The sequence below is a fragment of the Dermacentor albipictus genome, chromosome 5, assembly GCF_038994185.2.
Source record: "Dermacentor albipictus isolate Rhodes 1998 colony chromosome 5, USDA_Dalb.pri_finalv2, whole genome shotgun sequence".
In the NCBI taxonomy this organism is placed as follows: domain Eukaryota; kingdom Metazoa; phylum Arthropoda; class Arachnida; order Ixodida; family Ixodidae; genus Dermacentor; species Dermacentor albipictus.
This window is the reverse complement of record NC_091825.1, coordinates 3267578-3285500: the sequence shown is the minus strand read 5'-3', so window position 1 is coordinate 3285500 and position 17923 is coordinate 3267578. Positions and strand designations below refer to the sequence as shown.

Below are 17923 nucleotides of genomic sequence, written 5' to 3'. Positions count from 1 at the left end.
AGAGGAGATGGCCAGTCTTTTCCGGAAATGTCGGAAATGTCGGAGGAGAAAAAAGTCCGCTTCCTGATGCGGGGCATCAAGCAAGAACTTTTCGCCGGACTTATTCGTAACCCACCGAAGACTGTAGCTGAGTTTTCTGTAGAGGCATCGACGATCGAGAAAACTCTGGAGATGCGCACCCGGCAATATAACCGCCAGGGGCTCACGCCGCAGTGCGCCATCCAAGGACTGGGTTCCGAAGACCTTCAAGAGACCATCAGGGCAATTGTGTGCAAAGAACTGCGCAAGGTCCTGCCTCCGTCGCAGCCTCAAGTGGCCTCGATCGCCGAAATCGCGAAAGATGAGGTTCAGCGATCACTTGGGGTTCTTGAGGTGCAACCTCAATTACCGCAACCCCAGCCAGAAGCGATGACCTACGCCGCCGTCGCACGCCGTCAAGGCCCCCCTTCACGACCGGGCCAGGGCCCTGTAACGCCGCAATTTCGTCGTCCACCGCCACCAGCACGCCCACCCGTCGCCCAGCGCACCTACGTGAGGAAGACGGACATTTGGCGAGCCCCCGACCACCGCCCGCTATGCTATCACTGCGGAGAAGCCGGTCATGTTTACCGCCGATGGCCATATCGCGACTTGGTACTGCGAGGGTTCGCTGTCGACACTCCATGCCCGCAGCAAGGTGAACGCCCTCGCGATGTCGCTGACTAACTCGCCGCTACTCAGTGGAGCTCTCGACGACCGTCGCGTTTGCCATCACCAGGCCGCTACCTCTCGCCGCAGCGCCGACCATATGCTGGCCCAGCCCAGGGCCGGTCAGCTTGCCCATATCCGGAAAACTAAAAGCAGCAACCGATGCAGGTGCGGTTGCTGTTCGTCGAACTGACGAAGATCCGACGAAGACGACGAAGAAACCATCTCGACGACCTAATGACGACACGCCGCCGTCCCGACGAAGTCAGGAAGCCAAGACTACACCGACGAAAGACGGCTTGACGACGCGACCTTCCAGCTTCAGTTCAACGCGACGCAGCCATGATCCGACGCCAAGACCCAACTGCAACGCCAGACAAAGAACCACCGACCTCAACGTACTTCTCGATGGCCACGCAGTCACTGCCTTAGTCGACACAGGGGCCGATTACTCCGTAATGAGTGGACACATCGCCGCCCAGTTGAAGAAGGTTAAGACTACATCGGAGGATGGGAGGGCCCCCAAATTTGGACCACTCGAGGACACCTCATTACGCCGGCTGGAATCTGCACGGCAAGAATAACCGTTCATGACCGGACTTACCCTGGCGCCTTCGTTATCCTCCAACAGTGTTCACGAGACGTCATTCTCGGCATAGACTTCCTGAACCAAGACGGCGCAATCATAGACCTGAAGTCAAAATCGATAACGCTGTCGGAAGATCAAGCGATACCGCCGGAGAGCTTTCGTAGTCACCATGCCTTGAGTGTTCTCGAAGATCAAGTGAGCATCCCGCCTCGCTCGAGCATTGTTATTTCGGTCGGCACCGAAACACCCGCTGACGTAGAAGGCGTCATCGAAGGCGACCAGCGTCTACTGCTAGACCGTGAAATTTGCGTCGCAAGAGGGATCGCTCGACTCCACGTAGGGCAAGTGGAAGTGTTGCTGACAAACTTCAGCCAAGAGTTCAAGCACATCAACAAGGGCACGACGATCGCGTAAATTGAGGAAATTCTGGAAACCAGTAATGCGTTTGTCCTCTCGGATTCCGCCGCATCTACCCGGGAGATGATGGTTCCCGAACCAGACTACGACATTAATCCAAGTCTCCCCGTGATTAAGCAACAGCAGCTCAGAAGTCTGCTCCGACAATACAAAGGCTGCTTTTCGACGTCATCGAGGATTCGACAAACACCAGTCGCCAAGCATCGCATAATCACCGAGGAGTGCGCTCGACCACTCCGCCAGAGCCCTTATCGAGTTTCGCCGCGAGAACGTGCAGCTATAAGAAAACAAGTTGACGAAATGCTGCGCAACGACATCATCCAGCCGTCGAAAAGCCCGTGGGCATCCCCTGTTGTCCTGGTAAAGAAAAAGGACGGAACCCTACGTTTCTGCGTTGATTATTGTCGTCTGAACAAGATCACAAAGAAGGACGTATACCCCCTCCCACGAATAGACGACGCATTGGATCGGCTCTGCAACGCTAAATACTTCTCGTCCATGGACCTCAAGTCTGGCTACTGGCAAATAAAAGTCAACGAAAGAGATCGCGGTTATGAGTTCAAGGTTATGCAATTCGGACTGTGCTCGGCGCCTGCAACGTTCCAGCACGTCATGGACACGGTGTTAGCAGGATTGAAGTGGCAGACCTGTCTCGTTTATCTGGATGACGTCGTCGTCTTCGCCGGAAATTTCGACGATCACCTCAAGCAGCTTGCGACAGTACTAGAGGCCATTAAAGTCGTCAGGGCTTACACTGAAGCCGGAAAAATGCCGCTTTGCTTACGATGAGCTTCTGTTCCTAGGCCACGTAATCAGCAAATCTGGTGTCCGTCTAGACCCGCAAAAGACAGCTGCCATCGCACAGTTCCCGCAACCCATCAACAAGAAGGCAGTGCGTAGATTCCTTGGCATGTGTGCCTACTACAGGCGCTTTGTGAAGGACTTTTCACGCATCGCCGAGCCGTTGACACGTCTAATTAAATGTGATGTTGAGTTCAAGTGGAAAACGCCGCAGGCCGACGCATTTCAAGAACTCAAACGACGCATGCAGTTGCCGCCGGTAATTGCGCACTTCGACGAGTACGCCGATACAGAAATCCATACTGACGCCAGTAGCCTAGGCCTCGGTGCCGTTCTAGTCCAGAGAAGAAACCGAGTCGAACAGGTGAAAGCTTACGCTAGCCGGTCGCTGTCAAAAGTGGAAGGCAACTATTCTATGACTGAAAAGGAATGCCTCGCCATCGTTTTGGGCTACAGCTAAATTTCGCCCTTGTCTTTATGGCAGGCCATTCAAAGTCGTCAGTGACCATCACGCCTTGTGTTGGCTAGCGAATATAAAGGGTCCTTCAGGACGACTGGCACGGTGGAGCCTCAAACTACAAGAATACGACATCACTGTAACCTACAAGTCTGGACGAAAACACTCTGATGCCGATTGCCTATCATGCGCACCCATTGCCCCGCTGCCGCAAGATGACGAGAATGACGACGCCTTCCTTGGAATGATAAGCGCGGAAGACTTCGCTGAACAGCAGTGGGCAGACCCGGAGCTAAAAGGCCTCGTCGAATATTTGGAAGGGCACACCGACGTTGTCCCCAGGGCATTTAAGCGCGGATTATCTTCCTTCACGCTTCAAAACAATCTACTTGTGAAGAAAAACTTCTCACCAGTCCGCGCCAATGACCTTCTTGTTGTCCCGTCAGGACTTCGTCCAGAAGTATTGCACGCCCTACATGATGATCTGACCGCTGGACACCTCGGATTTTCCCGGACACTATCAAGGATACAAGAAAAGTATTGGCCGCGCCTGACCACCGACGTCGCCCGTTATGTCAGAACATGCCGAGACTGTCAGCGACGCAAGACACCGCCGACAAGGCCAGCCAGATTACTACAGCCAATCGAGCCTCCTTGCTGACCATTCTAGCAGATCGGGATGGACTTGCTGGGACCCTTTCCGACGTCAATAACCGGAAATAAGTGGATCGTTGTGGCGACGGACTACCTCACCCGCTTCGCTAAAACAAAAGCACTGCCGAAAGGTAGCGCAGCCGAAGTGGCGAAATTCTTTGTCGAAAACATCCCGCTACGACATGGCACCCCAGAAGTCCTCATCACCGACAGAGGAACGGCCTTTACAGCGGAGCTCACCCAAGCCATTCTGAAATACAGTCAGACAAAGCACAGGAGGACAACGGCCTACCACCCGCAGACGAATGGTCTTACGGAACGGCTGAATAAGACCCTCACCGACATGCTAGCGATGTACGTCGACGTCGAACACAAGACCTGGGATGCCGTCCTGCCGTCGTAACATTCGCTTACAACACGGTGCAAGAAACAACACAGATCACGCCGTTCAAGCTGGTCTCCGGCAAGAACCTGACGATGACGCTCGACGCCATGCTGCCGCACGCGTCACTGACGAGGAGAACCTTGACGTCGCTACCTACCTCCAGCACGCCGAAGAAGCCCGACAGCTCGCCTGCCTGCGGATCAAGAACCAGCAGAGGACCGACAGCCGACACTACAACCTCCGACGACGCTTCGACGAGGACTCAGTGAGAAACTACTGCGACGCTATTTCGGACCCTACAAGGTCATCCGACATATTGGCGCACTGGACTATGAGGCTGTGCCAGACGGCATTTCGCATTCACAGCGGCGCCGCGCACAATCTGAAGTGGTCCACGTGGTGCACCTTAAACCCTTTTACGGACGCTGACGAACTTCCCCCTTTTTTTTTTTGTTTGCAGCATCGGGTCGATGCTTTTTAAGAGGGGGGTATTGACACGTGTACTTATCTTTATCGGGTAACCACGTTTCGCCGCCTAACAAATGTAATCGCACAGCGTGGGACGCGCCTGCATGTATCCGAAGGTTCTGGAAAGTTATCGATGCTTCTATCCGCTGCCTGTTGTCGCCGAACCTTATGTTATCTGTTTTCATCACCTGACGCGAATGGTGTTGAACTTTGTGGAAGGCACGTGGGTCGGAACGATTAGTCGGGAACATTCTACGACTGCTCTATAAAAGCCGACGCGCTTGACCCGCTGATCAGATTTTCGACGATCGCCGACCGTGTGCGCCGCTATCGCTGTGCTATAAGTGTAGCCTGTTTTGTGGGCACAGGTTCGCCCAATAAAAGTTGGTTTTGTCGTTCACAGTATTGCTACTGTGTTCTTCAACGTCACCACCACGTGACAATATATATATATATATGTATATATATATATATAAGGGACAAGCTCCTGGTAGAAATCTCGGTGAGGAAACAATGAGGGAAGCATGCATAATTGCACTGCTCATTTTCACTGCACAAGGAGGCTGAGCATAACCGATACAGTCCCTTCATCCACGGAGTAGCACTAATACAGTCGAACCCACTTATAACAATACCAGTTTTAACAATATACCAGTTATAACAATGAGAAGCAGCTGCACCGTCAACTTTTGTATGTGTTCCATGGTGAAATAACCCGCTTACTACAATGCCCTAATGCCGCATTATCGGTTAGAACGATAAAATCTGGCTGTTGGGTGTCTGAGCCATAAGGTAGTGAAACGCGAAATCCTTGAAAAGAAAAAAAAAGCAAGAAATTCAAGAAATTCGAGCTGCTGCTCCAACAGCTGCCGTGTGCTAGTTTTCCAGCCATCTCTGCGCGCCTTCCATAGCTCTAAGCCGCTCCACCCTCCAAAACACGAATGGATCGCGTCAACTGCGCTGCTCACAGGTTGCTCGCGTGTTGCTCGCTGGCGCCTCATTCATTGCAGTTCTGCAAACAGCTTAATCACTCGCGTTCATCTTGTTGGTTGCTTTGAAATCGTTCCTGGCCACGTGGTTTCTCAACCTCGTTTGACCAACAGTTGGTTTGACTCACCGCCGAAATGGATCATGGCTGATGCTAATCATCGGAAGAAGATCGAAACGCTGGCGAATAACGGACGCTCGGCAAATGCAAGCCCTCAAAACAACAACACGGCGGCAAACAACGCCGCAGGCTTGTGCATATTGTCGCGGAGGGACCCTCCTCTCGCCCCACCTAGGGCGGGCGGCAGGAGGGGCTGGGGTTACGCACAGTGCATCAAGTAATCAAGAGGCAATGGACACCGAAATGAGCCTCGCGAGCGGAGAGCAAGCGGCGACCGCAGAGACCGCGACCACGGCAACGACACAGATCCCGCGAGAAGGAGAGCTGACGGCCATTTTGGCCGCAATTTCCCAAATTAATGAAAGGCTAGGCAAAATGGACACCCGACTCGAGGCTGTCGAGAGTCAGTCTCACGCACGATCGGTGAAGCACAAGCGCATAGCGCCAAAAGTAGCCTCAACATCGGTGAGGAACCGCTTCACGTCCCTGAAAAAGGAGCGGTCCGAAAAAATCAAAGGCGCAATGGACTCGAGACGTCCGGAAAGGATGATGCAGAAGCCAATTAAGAAGCACAAGAAGAAAACCGGGGGGGATACCACAGTAATTTACCAATGGAACTGCCGAGGGATTCGCAACAAAGAAGCGGAACTATTATTACACATTGACGGGCAAGAAAACAAGCCCGATGTAATTGCACTACAAGAAACAAACGGGAAACCAAGACTCCCGGGCTACGTCACTTACACGGATCCCACGGAGAACGGGACGGCGGTGCTCGTCCGCAGCAACGTGGCAGCAACTCAACATGTCACAGCGCAGGGTGGGTGCGAGCACACGCTGGTCAAAATTCATGCTAGAGAAATTGGCAGCTCGGGCAATTTATTTGTAATGAGCGCGTACTGCCGTCCGTCACAACGGCAGTACGAATTTGACTGCATCGTGAGCCAGGCGAAAGGGTTGGCGGGGACCAGGCTGCTCCTGATCCTCGGCGACTTTAACGCCCCTCACACAACGTGGGGCTATAAGTTTCAGTCCAAGAGAAGAAAAGCATTGGCGAAAGCAATGGAGGATCACGAGATGGCCCTCCTGAACGAGCCGGACGTATCCACCAGAAGAGGCAACAGTGCCGCTAGGGACACCACACCAGACCTGTCGTGGCTATCGGGCACGCTAGACGTCTCCTGGAGAAGCGAAGAAGTGGACCTGGGGTCGGACCACAGCGTGATCACGATCCGAGGCTCCCGATATCGGGCTGTACTGGGGATGGCGCGGATCACGGATTGGGACAAGATGAGAAAGTTTACCCAAGAACACGAAGAGGCATCCGAGGAAGAAACGGGACAGGCTGAAAGACAAAGGACCTACACCGATTGGGCGAGGGACCAGAAGAAGGCTCTAGATAAATTTACCCAAGAAATTGCAACGACGTCGCAGACACCGTACGTGGACGCCAGACTGACCCACATGTGGGCGGCCCGACACTCGTTGACGCGGCGGTGGAAACGTCAGAGACACAATAGAAAGCTGGCCAAGCGCATAGCAGTCTTGAACAAACAGATCGCCGAGTAGACGGCCAAACTATGTAAGGAAAATTGGCTGAAGACCTGCGACGGCCTACAGGGCAAGCTCTCGACGTGGAAGACGTGGTGTCTCTTGAGGCATCTGATCGACCCGCTGAGTAGCAAAACTGCGACCAATCGCAACCTCACCAAAGTATTGAACACGTACAAGGCAGACGGCCGCAGGCTCCTGGAAGACCTGAAGGCCAAGTACCTAAAGACAGAGAAGGGCCAGTACCCGGTGCCCGAGAGGTACGAAGGACCCGACAACGAAGAACTGGACCGGCCGTTTACCATGATGGAGCTGTGGACAGCGATAGATGATAGTAACAAGAGAAGTGCACCCGGCAGGGACTTACAAATTGCTCGGTAACATGAGTGGTACAGCGGCCCGCGGCCTCCTAGAGCACATTAACGAAGCCTGGGAGAGCTCGCAGTTGCCGAAGGAATGGAAGGACGCCGAGGTCCGCTTCATTCCAAAGCCCGGCAAAGCCCTCACGATAGACAACATGCGGCCCATCTCCCTCACATCCTGCGTGGGGAAGGTGATGGAGCGCATGGTCCTTTGCCGGCTGCAGAAGCACCTCGAAGAAACGGATCAGATGCCAGAAACGATGTATGGCTTCAGGCAACATCTCAGCACCCAAGACGTGATGATCCAACTCCACGAACTGGTCGTCAAGCCGGCAACGAGGCACGCGCTGCGCGGGATACTCGCACTCGACTTGAAGGGAGCGTTTGACAACGTGTCCCACGCGAGCGTGTTGCAGAATCTAAACAAAACCCGGTGTGGCAGAAGAAAGACATTCGGCTACATAAAAGATTTTCTGTCAAACCGAATGGCGACCATCAGGATAGGGGAAGAGAAGTCGGACCCTGTCGAGCTCGGCGATAGGGGCACCCCTCAGGGATCGGTCTTGTCGCCCCTGCTCATCAATCTGGCCCTGCTGCCTCTGCCCGATCTACTCAAGCAAATCGAAGGCGTGGACCACGCGTTCTACGCCGACGATGTTACGGTGTGGACGGCCCGAGCCGTATCCGATGCCTGGATGGAAGAAGTCTTGCAGCGGGCGGCAATGACCGTGCACGAGTACGCAAAGTCGTGCGGACTGAGCTGCGCTCCCCAGAAATCAGAGCTGCTCATTATCCAACCGGGAAAAACCAAGAAGGAGCTGCCGCCGAACGTGATTATTACGATTGCCGGAACGACCATAATGCCAACACAGCAGATTAGGATTCTCGGCCTACTACTTCAGAGCGACGGAAAGGCACAGGCCGCCATCACAAAGATCAAGACTACAACTGAACAGATACTTGGTATGATTCGGAGGGTATCATACAGAAACCGAGGCCTTAAAGAGGACGATGCCATGCGCCTGGTACGCGCGTTCGTCGTGTCGCGGGTTACCTACTCCGCCCCGTATCTCCAGCTGACGAAGGCGAATAGGGACACTCTAAACACGATGCTTCGTAAGGCAACGAAACAAGCACTGGGCATGCCCATATTCTCGTCCACGCAAAAACTGCTAGACATGGGCACCCACAACACGTTGGAGGAGCTCATCGAAGCCCACCTCTCTAATCAGAGAATCCGGCTCAGTCACACGGAACATGGACGAGCCGTCCTACGCAAGATAGGATGGCAGATCGAGCCAGTACCCATCAAGACGGCCCTTCTGGAAGACTGGAAAATGACAATTCAAACAAAACCCCTTCCCCGGAACATGACGCCGGGCAAGGACAACGAGAGGCGCACCGCGCGAGCCAAAGCCCTGGCCCGTAAGCTGGAAGAGAACCCCAGGGTCCTCTACGCGGACGCCTCGCTCCGAAAACACAGTGACCGTGCAGCCGTGGTGGTTACTTCAAAAGAGAGGCTGATCGTCAGCGCGTCCCTGAAGACAACAGACCCCGCAGTTGCTGAAGAAGCGGCCGTAGCCCTCGCACTCGCACAGCCGAGCGTGGACACCGTAGTCACCGACTCAAAGACAGCCTACAGAAGCTTCCGCAGGGGGGTAATCTCTTCCGCGACCCGAGCCATTCTAGCCAAGCACAAGCCTCCGGGAAGAGCCATAGAGCTCATGTGGGTCCCGGCTCACTCACAGGTAGCAGGCAACACCATCGCCGACTACCATGCCCGAGAAATGTCAATCCGGGCCGAGCACGAGCCGGAAGAGCTACCGCACCCGGTTACCAGCTTTCGGGACATTACCCAGATGTACCGAGAAGAAAGGTGCAGACTGCCAGAACCGCACCCCAAACTCACCAGGCAACAACAGATGATCCTGCGTCGAGCGCAGGCGGCATCGCTTGCGCATCCCGTACTGATGAACCGCATGTACCCTGCGGAATACGATATGCTCTGTCCTTTTTGCAGAAGAGAAAAGGGCACCCTGCCGCACGTCTTGGCAGAGTGCACAGAACTCAAGACCCCCCCCCCTCCTCCCCTTCCCACCAACACCCCCAATCCCCAACCCCTTGAGCGATGGGAGACCTTGTTATCCAGCCCCGCCCTACCGATTCAGCTCGCACTGACGGACAGGGGCCAGGAGCTGCTGGAAACATATGGGTCCCGTAACTAGGGAACCACCTCGTCTGGTGCCTGCATGCACCACCGATTTATTTCGGGCCCAGTGAATGTTGCTTCATCATCATCATCATCGGCAAAGCACTACGTTTCTGATGAAAAGAAAGCGCACGGCTATAGATTTGGAAACTAAGTGCTTCTAACCGATAAGGCGATCGTCGCGAACATGCTTGCATCAGATAGCAACGGCAACGATGGCAGCGATGACGCGGTAAGGCAGGCTGCGTCAACGTTGTCCTCGCAGGAGGGCCGGCAGATGATTCAGTCCCTCCAGGGCTTCGTTTTCACGAGGAACGTTCCGCTGCACTACGTAGAGCACCTGGATGTCTTGGAGGATGTAGGCAAGCTTAGCGTAAAGCATGCAAGGCTAACACACATAGGGTTTCCTTGTGCTAGCCAGTGAGAAGTGTGTGGCGAGATGCTTGTGGTGATCTTGCCTCAGCATTTCTTCTGGATTTCTTAAGTTGGCAGGCTGCTGCGGCAGCCTCCTCACAATATTGAAAAGGCCCTTTTGGGGCCACCAATGTGATGCCTCGGCAGTGCTCGCATGTCACGTGCCACCCGCGACCCCTCTTTGCAGTTGTTATAACACTGCCATTCTTTAAAGCCAACAGCCGCGGCTTGTTACACGCGATCGGAGCTCCCAGGACGCAGTTAAATGAGTGAACACAATCAACAGCTGAATGGAGGAAGGTGCTGAGGACGGGCACTGACCTCCCTGCTATTATATTTTTTTCACATCAGCTCTGCCATCCCCGTATGTTGATTTTTTCGTGCAACCCGGTTAAAACAATTATTGGTTATAACGATGAAATTTTTGTGGCACTTGAATATTGTTGTAAGTGGGTTCAACTGTAATTACGAGTCCATTGCTGAAACAGCACACTTTAGGTGTCCTTGTTCTCGGCATTTATTGCGCACTTGCAGCAGTGAATACGAAGTTGGTTATAAAGGGAAGACAAAGTAAATGATAGAACAAGAGAGCAACTACAGTTATTTCACAGTGTGGGGCAAGGAACGCCAAGGTGAAAAAACGTTTCCAGCAGATGTCGTTGGTACAGAGGCTGAGTACAGTTGCTAGTGTTGCGAGCTGTTGTTGCCAGAAAATGTGTGCAAACAAAGTTAAACCTACAGAGCATTGAAAATGACATTTTTAGGCCCTTAAAGCCAAATTAGGTGCAAATGCTGAAATAGGCACCTGTAGGCATAAATAAACTGCACTTAAAATGCTTAGAAATGCTATATATATATACATATATATATATATATATATATATATATATATATATATATATATATATATATATATATATATATATATATATACACACACATGTATATAGCATGATAGATACCTAAGGATAAAATGAGTATTTTGCCTGAAGATCCAGTCTCTACTGATGACTGTCGATGGGTTTTTGAAGTTGTGCCATATGAAAGGTTGCGTGACGAGAAAGCTGGGGTGGTTGTTTTTCACATAAAACGTAAAGGGAGTACGAGAGTCAGTAGATCCCACTTGTGCAGCAGGTGAAATGGAGTTATTAAGGCTCTACTTAACATTTGAAGTGTGCACACTTAGGGCAGGGCTGCCTACAGAAGCAAGAAAGCTCCCGCTTTAAAGGAGTACTGACACAAAAATTTGAAGTCGAGATAACTTGCGAGATCGGTTTAGTTGGTCACACACACATCATCTGTAAAATGTCAGCGGCGAATATCGCTTACAACATATACATATTTAAAATCAATTTTAAAGTATGTGCGCGCAGCCAACCGCAAAACAGAGCACCTCGCGACATTGACATCAAGCGGGATTGTAAATAGCCAAGAAAACGCTACGTCATGTGGCTACGTCACGAATTTTCGTTGGCTGCCATGCGGCTTACATGTCTCTTCTCCTCTGTTGTTGCTTGTTCTAACTGTTGTACTTGTAGTGGGACGCTCTCCGTGTTGCTGCAACTGTAGTTTTTGTCGTGTCCATCGGGATATTTCCCACACTATCAGCTTGACTGCGCTGCCACAACGTTTGTTGTGTCTTACCATTGATCGTGGCCGATGCGAGGGTTTTGTTGAGGTTTGTCCTCGCCATCGCCGGCCGCAATATCTGAGTCGCTAAGGGATGGACCACGTCTAAAGCGCGAGACACATGGTGCGATTTTCCGTGCGATCTGTCGTACGGCGCGTCGTGTGCGACTTGCCGCATGCGGCGATTCAGGACACATGGTACGAATGAGCGAGCGGTGGGTAGCTCCACCCAGAACCGGCGCCCGTGTGTGGAAGTTCGAAATGCTGCGTAACTTCAAACAGAAAGTGAGAGCAACTGTATTTGCACAGCTATCTTGTTTGAAACAAACGATGACAATATAAACACCTCTATGCGAGCACTGTAGACTTGCTTCCGCAAGGCCGCGTTAGCAGTATCGGATCCGTTGACAGCCGCCGATGCTAGGAGCCGGCAGGCATAGCTCGCTGGGCCATCGAATCCGACACCGGTTGCGCTTGTGACACGATCGCTTGCAGCTGGCATAACGAAGCGCCTGTGTTAGTCGGCAAAACGTGTACACAGTTATGTCACGCTTAAATTGCAGCGCATTTGATTTCATTGGCGCCGACAGAACCGAACGAGCATGCCAGGCGAGCTTGTGATCGCTGGGAAACGATATAGGCCTAGCTCGCCGGCCGTCTCTCCGGGGCCGAGGGTCCTTGCGATGCGTCCGCAGCTCCTAATAAAGCGCCTAAATTTGTCGGCACAATCAATGCTTGAACATTTATGTTTCTCTTAAGTGAAAATACAGTTAGTTTTCCCGGTGCCGTTAGTAGCGATGAGTAAACACGCCAGTCAGGCGAGCCGCTTCGTATACAGACGATTGCTGGTGCGTCTGCGCTTACCGCATCCGAGTAGAAATCACGCCAGCGATTTACTATTTCGCACAACGTTTTATAACTCGCCTTCTTTCGAGGCCATTTTATTCTAGAAGTTATTTCGTGTCAGAAACAAATTGTAGTCGATTTATGCGCTGCCGTCAGCAGCGAAAGAGGCCCGCGTTTCGACCAGGGAGAGAAAAAAAAGAACAGACATGATCAGAGCGGCGAGGCGCCCGCTTGCCGGCCCCGTCCCGCCGGGTCTACCACGCGGCCATGTTCACGCTACCAGCGCTGTCATTGGCTGCGGTCGTCCGACCGATGCGGCAGACGCACAACAATATTTAGCATGTTGGTCGCGCACGCTGGCTGCGCGTCAGAGCATATCTCATGGCTTTTTGTGAACACGTGACCACTTTGTCTACATTCCCGTTTCTCCCGTCTCGTTGCTCTCTGGAACCTAAACTTCGACTTGTCGCTACAAAAAAGACTGCAAATAATTACCTGTCACATGCTGAAGTAAATGAGGTTTCGTGCCGTGATTACTGGGTCATTAACTACTTATTAAAGCAGAAAAAAAACCACGTGGATTTTTTTTTTGTCAGTACTCCTTTAAGCACAGGAGCAACAAACGGACCAAATACTCTTTACCATGGATGTGAGCCTTGGAAAAGTGAAGCACAGCCTGGTGCACTGATAATATTTTATAGTTCTCCTTGGCATAAAATACCAGCACCCAAATTTAGCAATGCAACGCTTACGCAAGGACATATGGTGTATGTAGATCATTTAAAGAAAATAAGAAGCTTGAATTACCTTAATTTTTCTGGCCTCATGGACTGCTGTGCTGCTTGTATGTGTTACAGTGCCTGTGTGCATGCTTCTTTGATCCTTCCTCAGATGCTGGCCTCACTGGAGTCACTGATGCGGTCGCTGCCCAAGATCCACCAGAGCACCTCGGAGCCAACGCTGAACCGAACACACCTGCAGTCTGAGGACTTCCTCTATGTGTGTGCCTCGCCCAAGACACCCAGCCAGTTTGGCGCATTCCCTTTCTTCTCCACAACTGGCAACTTTTGAGTCGTCCTCCATTCAGAGAATGTTCCCTCACGCTCAATGGGCCTGTCAACGTGAATGCAAGCACTTTGTTGGATGGGCTTTTGAAGTCGTATGTCATGTAGAACCTGCACCAAGCAGACAACTTGGTACCACACATGAGCATGCAATGCACGTGGCTTGCTTTTAAAGTCAGCTGGTTAGTGGGTGATGACATCGAAATGAGAAGGCCACCAACTGTCACAAGTTGCAGCTGTGAAGGACGCTAGACAGAAGTGCAGCAAGCGACCACATGAACTGTGCTGGGACGTGCATCTCAAGTTGGTGTGTGCGCGCCCCTCCCTCTCTGGCTCTCTTCATGAAGCTCGCATCTTGCCTCTTCTGTGGAAGTTCAAAGAGGATGTTGTTACTACCAGGACAAGCCCAGGGTCGTGTGTGCAGTGGAGCACCACTCCTAGCTCTGTGATCTGTGTACAGCGAGTGTTGTAACATAAAAGAGTGCAAAGGGAAGGGGTTAAAAATGACAGTGGCAACAAAAAAATGGACCTCTGGAGTAAAGAAGGGATGAACACGGACCACTACTTTTAATGAGAAGTTGTGTTGCGTGTTGTATATTTTCATTTTTGTTTCCTCATCCTGTGTTGTGTTCTCTGGAGAAGTGTCTTGGCAAGGTTCCTTGCAGCTATGGACATGCTGCACAGAGAGTAACTTTGCAGTTGACGCAGTTACTTCACCTACGATCCTGCCTGCCAGGAGTTATTATGCGGAAGTTTGGCATGACTGTGTGGCTTATAGAATGAAGAAAAACTTCTGTGATGCTGGGATGCCGGTTCTGCATATGGAACTGCTCCTGAAGAACTCTGTGGGAGAGAGCTGTAATAAAGAAAAAAAAAAACAAATCAAAACAGTGCTGCTGTAACTGAAGTGTTTCTGGATCTGCCAAGTTTCAGCCAATTTCTGCAGTTGTAATGCAGTGGTGCTGCTGTCCATACCTTGTGTGCAGCACGCCACTGTACTACATTCAGGTATGCAAATGATTCGCCACAAGACCCATGTGCACTGTGCGACATGTTTACACAAGGGTGCTTTTCCTGTGTGTGTTCTCTCCAGCCATTGTGCACTGCACTGTCCGTGTTCCAGCAGCTGTAAACCATTTCCTCTTCCCATACATTCAATGCAGAATTGCAGCCCATGCAAATGTTTATCCCAGTGAATACTGGTGCAGTCTGCGCCACGTACGGTGAGGAGGTAGCATGTGGGAGCTGGAATGCAAAGACTGCATGGCAAGCACTGGGATACTGAAAACGCACTTGGATGGATGGATCAATGGAATAACTTAACTGAAAGATCGTGCGAGCTATGGGGCGCAAGGCCCCATAGGGCGGGCTACTCCCACGTTAAGACCGGGAGTTGTAACTCCCTAGCCGCATCGTGGGCTCACTGGACGGCCCTGAGCTGCTCCGCCAAGTCCGTGCTGCGTAATGCTTCTTGTAGCCTGGCGGAGTCTTGATTCTAGTTTTTGTGGGTCCGACCACATGGCCAGAGCAAGTGATATACATCTAGTGTGCTATGGTAATTTTCGCAATATGATGTTATTATTATTATTATCTACAAATACTGCAGGCCCTATTCGGGCCCAAGCAGGAGTGGGTACATACAACAACGTAAATTACAACTGCCAATTAGCAATTAAGAAGACAACAAAACATGTACATACATCATTGTAACACTATACGTAACAGAAATAAACATGTACATACAACAGTGCAATACGTAAACAAAATAACACTGAAAAAGCGTAATGCAAAAGAAAGTGCTTTCATTGCGGCAATTTAGAGGTCAAAGAAAAGGTTATTTGAAAGCTGAACGAATGATTCTGTTGTATTAGCGTTAACTACTACTTCGGGTAATTTATTCCATAGTGAAATTGCATGGGGAAAAAAAGATTATTGATGGATGTTAAGGTTACTAAACGGTTGCTTAATTGTTTTGTTGTGGTTTGTACGAGCAGAGCGCATGGGGAGCTCAGGTAAATAACATTCACGCAGTATTTTGTTGTGACCATGGTACAGCTGATATAAAAATTCGATGCGAGATACAATTCTGCAATGAGCTAGTTTTTTCAATTTCGCCCTGTCGCGAAGAACGGACACGCTAGAAAAACGCGAGTGTGTGGAGTATATAAACCGCAAAACTAAATTTTGCACTCTCTATTTTCTTGATTAAATATTTTTCATGAGGGCTCCAGATCAAATCCGCATATTCTAATTTTGGTCTGACAAGAGCTTTGTATGCTGTTAACCTAACGGTCGATGAAGTACGGCGCAATTTCCGTTTCAAAAATGCCAGCTTTTTTAGCACGTTGCTGCAAACGTTTTCTATATGGAGTTCCCAACTTAAATTGCTTGTGAGTGTAACACCTAAATATTTCACTCGCTGCGTTTTATGTATATTAGAATTATTAATAATGTAAGCAAAATCTAAGGGTTCGTTCTTGTTGATAAATGTAATAGCTGCCGTCTTCAAAGTGTTTAGCTTCAGTCCCCATGTTTCACACCATATGCTAATTGAGTGCAACGCATCATTAAGAATTGTATCAACGCATCATCATTAAGTCTTACTTGGCCGGAGTGATGATTTACATTAGTATAAATAACACAATCGTCCGCAAACAACCGGATCTTCACAGGGGATTGAACAGATAAATAGATGTCATTGATATAAACTAAGAACAACAAGGGACCGAGAACTGACCCCTGTGGCACCTCTGAGTGCACTTCCAATGTACCAGAAACGCAGTCTTTAACAGCAACGTATTGTTTTCTGGAGGACAAATAAGATTCTATCCAACAGAACTAGAGCAGAAAGTTAACGAAGAAATTTTTAAGAAGATTGTAGGTGTTGAAGTAAACTCAATAGAGCGTATTCACCGAATTGGCCTAAAACATGCACAGCGACATCGTCCGATTATTTTGAGATTTTTTAACTACGTTGACAAAACTAAGGTTATGCCATCCTGCTTCAAATTAAAGGACACAAAAATAGCTATATCGAACGATTTTTCAAAGAACATTCAGGATATTCGTGCAAAATTATGCCGTTCAGCAGCTGAAGAAAAGAGCAATGGTTCTAAGGTTTCCCTTCGTTTCGATAAGCTCAAAGTTGATGACAGGCTGTACGTATGGGACGCAACGCGCAATCGCAGAATAGAGTTGTCCAAATCATCTGCGCCTGCCCAACCCGAAACGTCCTCTCATCGACCCACACGTGCGAACACACGTAAGCTAGATAACAAATGACAGGAATCCATCAAGACGCTACGGCTTGTCTCGTTGAACGTACGCAGTGTACTGAATAAGATCCAGAGCCTTGAAGATATAATTCTGACCTATCAACCACACGTCCTAGTGGTAACTGAAACCTGGCTGCATTCCGATGTGCAAAATTCAGAAATAATGCCTCCTTTGTACACGCTTATCCGTAAGGACAGAGGCTCAAGGGGTGGCGGAGTTGCAAGTGCAATAAAGAATAACATTGAATTCACATGCTTAAACGGCATCAATGATCATGAAAGCATATGGTGCAAATTAAAGTTTTTTTGGAAAAACTATATTACTAGGAGGGGTCTATCGGCCTCCGAATGCTTTGTATAGTGTGATTTAGTGTGATGTTGTGTATAGGTCAGGCATGTAGTGATGTAGTTTGTTCTGCGTGGGATACATGTTGGTTTGAAGCATTCTGAACGTGAGAGCTTGAGGCCTGGTGAGCTTATTGTGAGGTGTGCTGTATATTCTGCTGTCTAGATAAAAGTGCTTTGTGATCTCGTTGTATGTGGAGGGAGGGTCCCAATTTTCGCTGGGATGGTCACGACCAGAATAGGTGGCGTCGCGGAGGGTTAGGTCTCGCGCGCTCCTGTGAGCCATCTCATTGAGGTGGGCAGGGGCGTCCTCAATCTCTCCGAGGTGTGCCGGGAACCAGCAGATAGTGTGATGCTGCAGCACTGCGGATGTATTGACTATTTGTATTGCTTGTCTTGAAACGATTCTGAAAGGCTGATGGCCGAGCGTGAATCGCTGTAGACGTGGGTGGTAGTCGGGTCTGTGAGTGCGAATGCATTGGCAACCTGTTCTGCTATCTCGGACTTGTGGATCTTGACTGTGAGAGCATTTGTGACTTGACCTTGCTTATCAACCGTGGTGGCAGTGAAGGCCTTCCTGGGCGGGTACTGTGCCGCGTCTACAAAACAGGCTAAGATCTTCTTATCACGTATATCGTGCAGGATGAATGATCTGCGTGCCA

The 17923-nt window shown here is 50.4% G+C and overlaps 1 protein-coding gene across 5 annotated transcripts in view; it reads left to right on the top strand.

Moving 5' to 3' along the window:
* Positions 1-14526, top strand: part of Raf (Raf oncogene) — a 275768-nt gene extending 261242 nt beyond the window's left edge. For 4 of the 5 annotated variants that reach the window (XM_070538215.1, XM_070538214.1, XM_070538213.1 and 1 more), the window contains one exon: positions 13469-14525. In XM_070538215.1, coding sequence (XP_070394316.1) covers positions 13469-13648 — 180 coding nt within the window. In that variant the 3' untranslated portion in view covers positions 13649-14525. Of the gene's footprint in view, positions 1-13468 lie in introns of all 5 variants that reach the window. The other variant, XM_070538212.1, reaches the window with a different exon arrangement.
* Positions 14527-17923: the final 3397 nt, after the last annotated feature.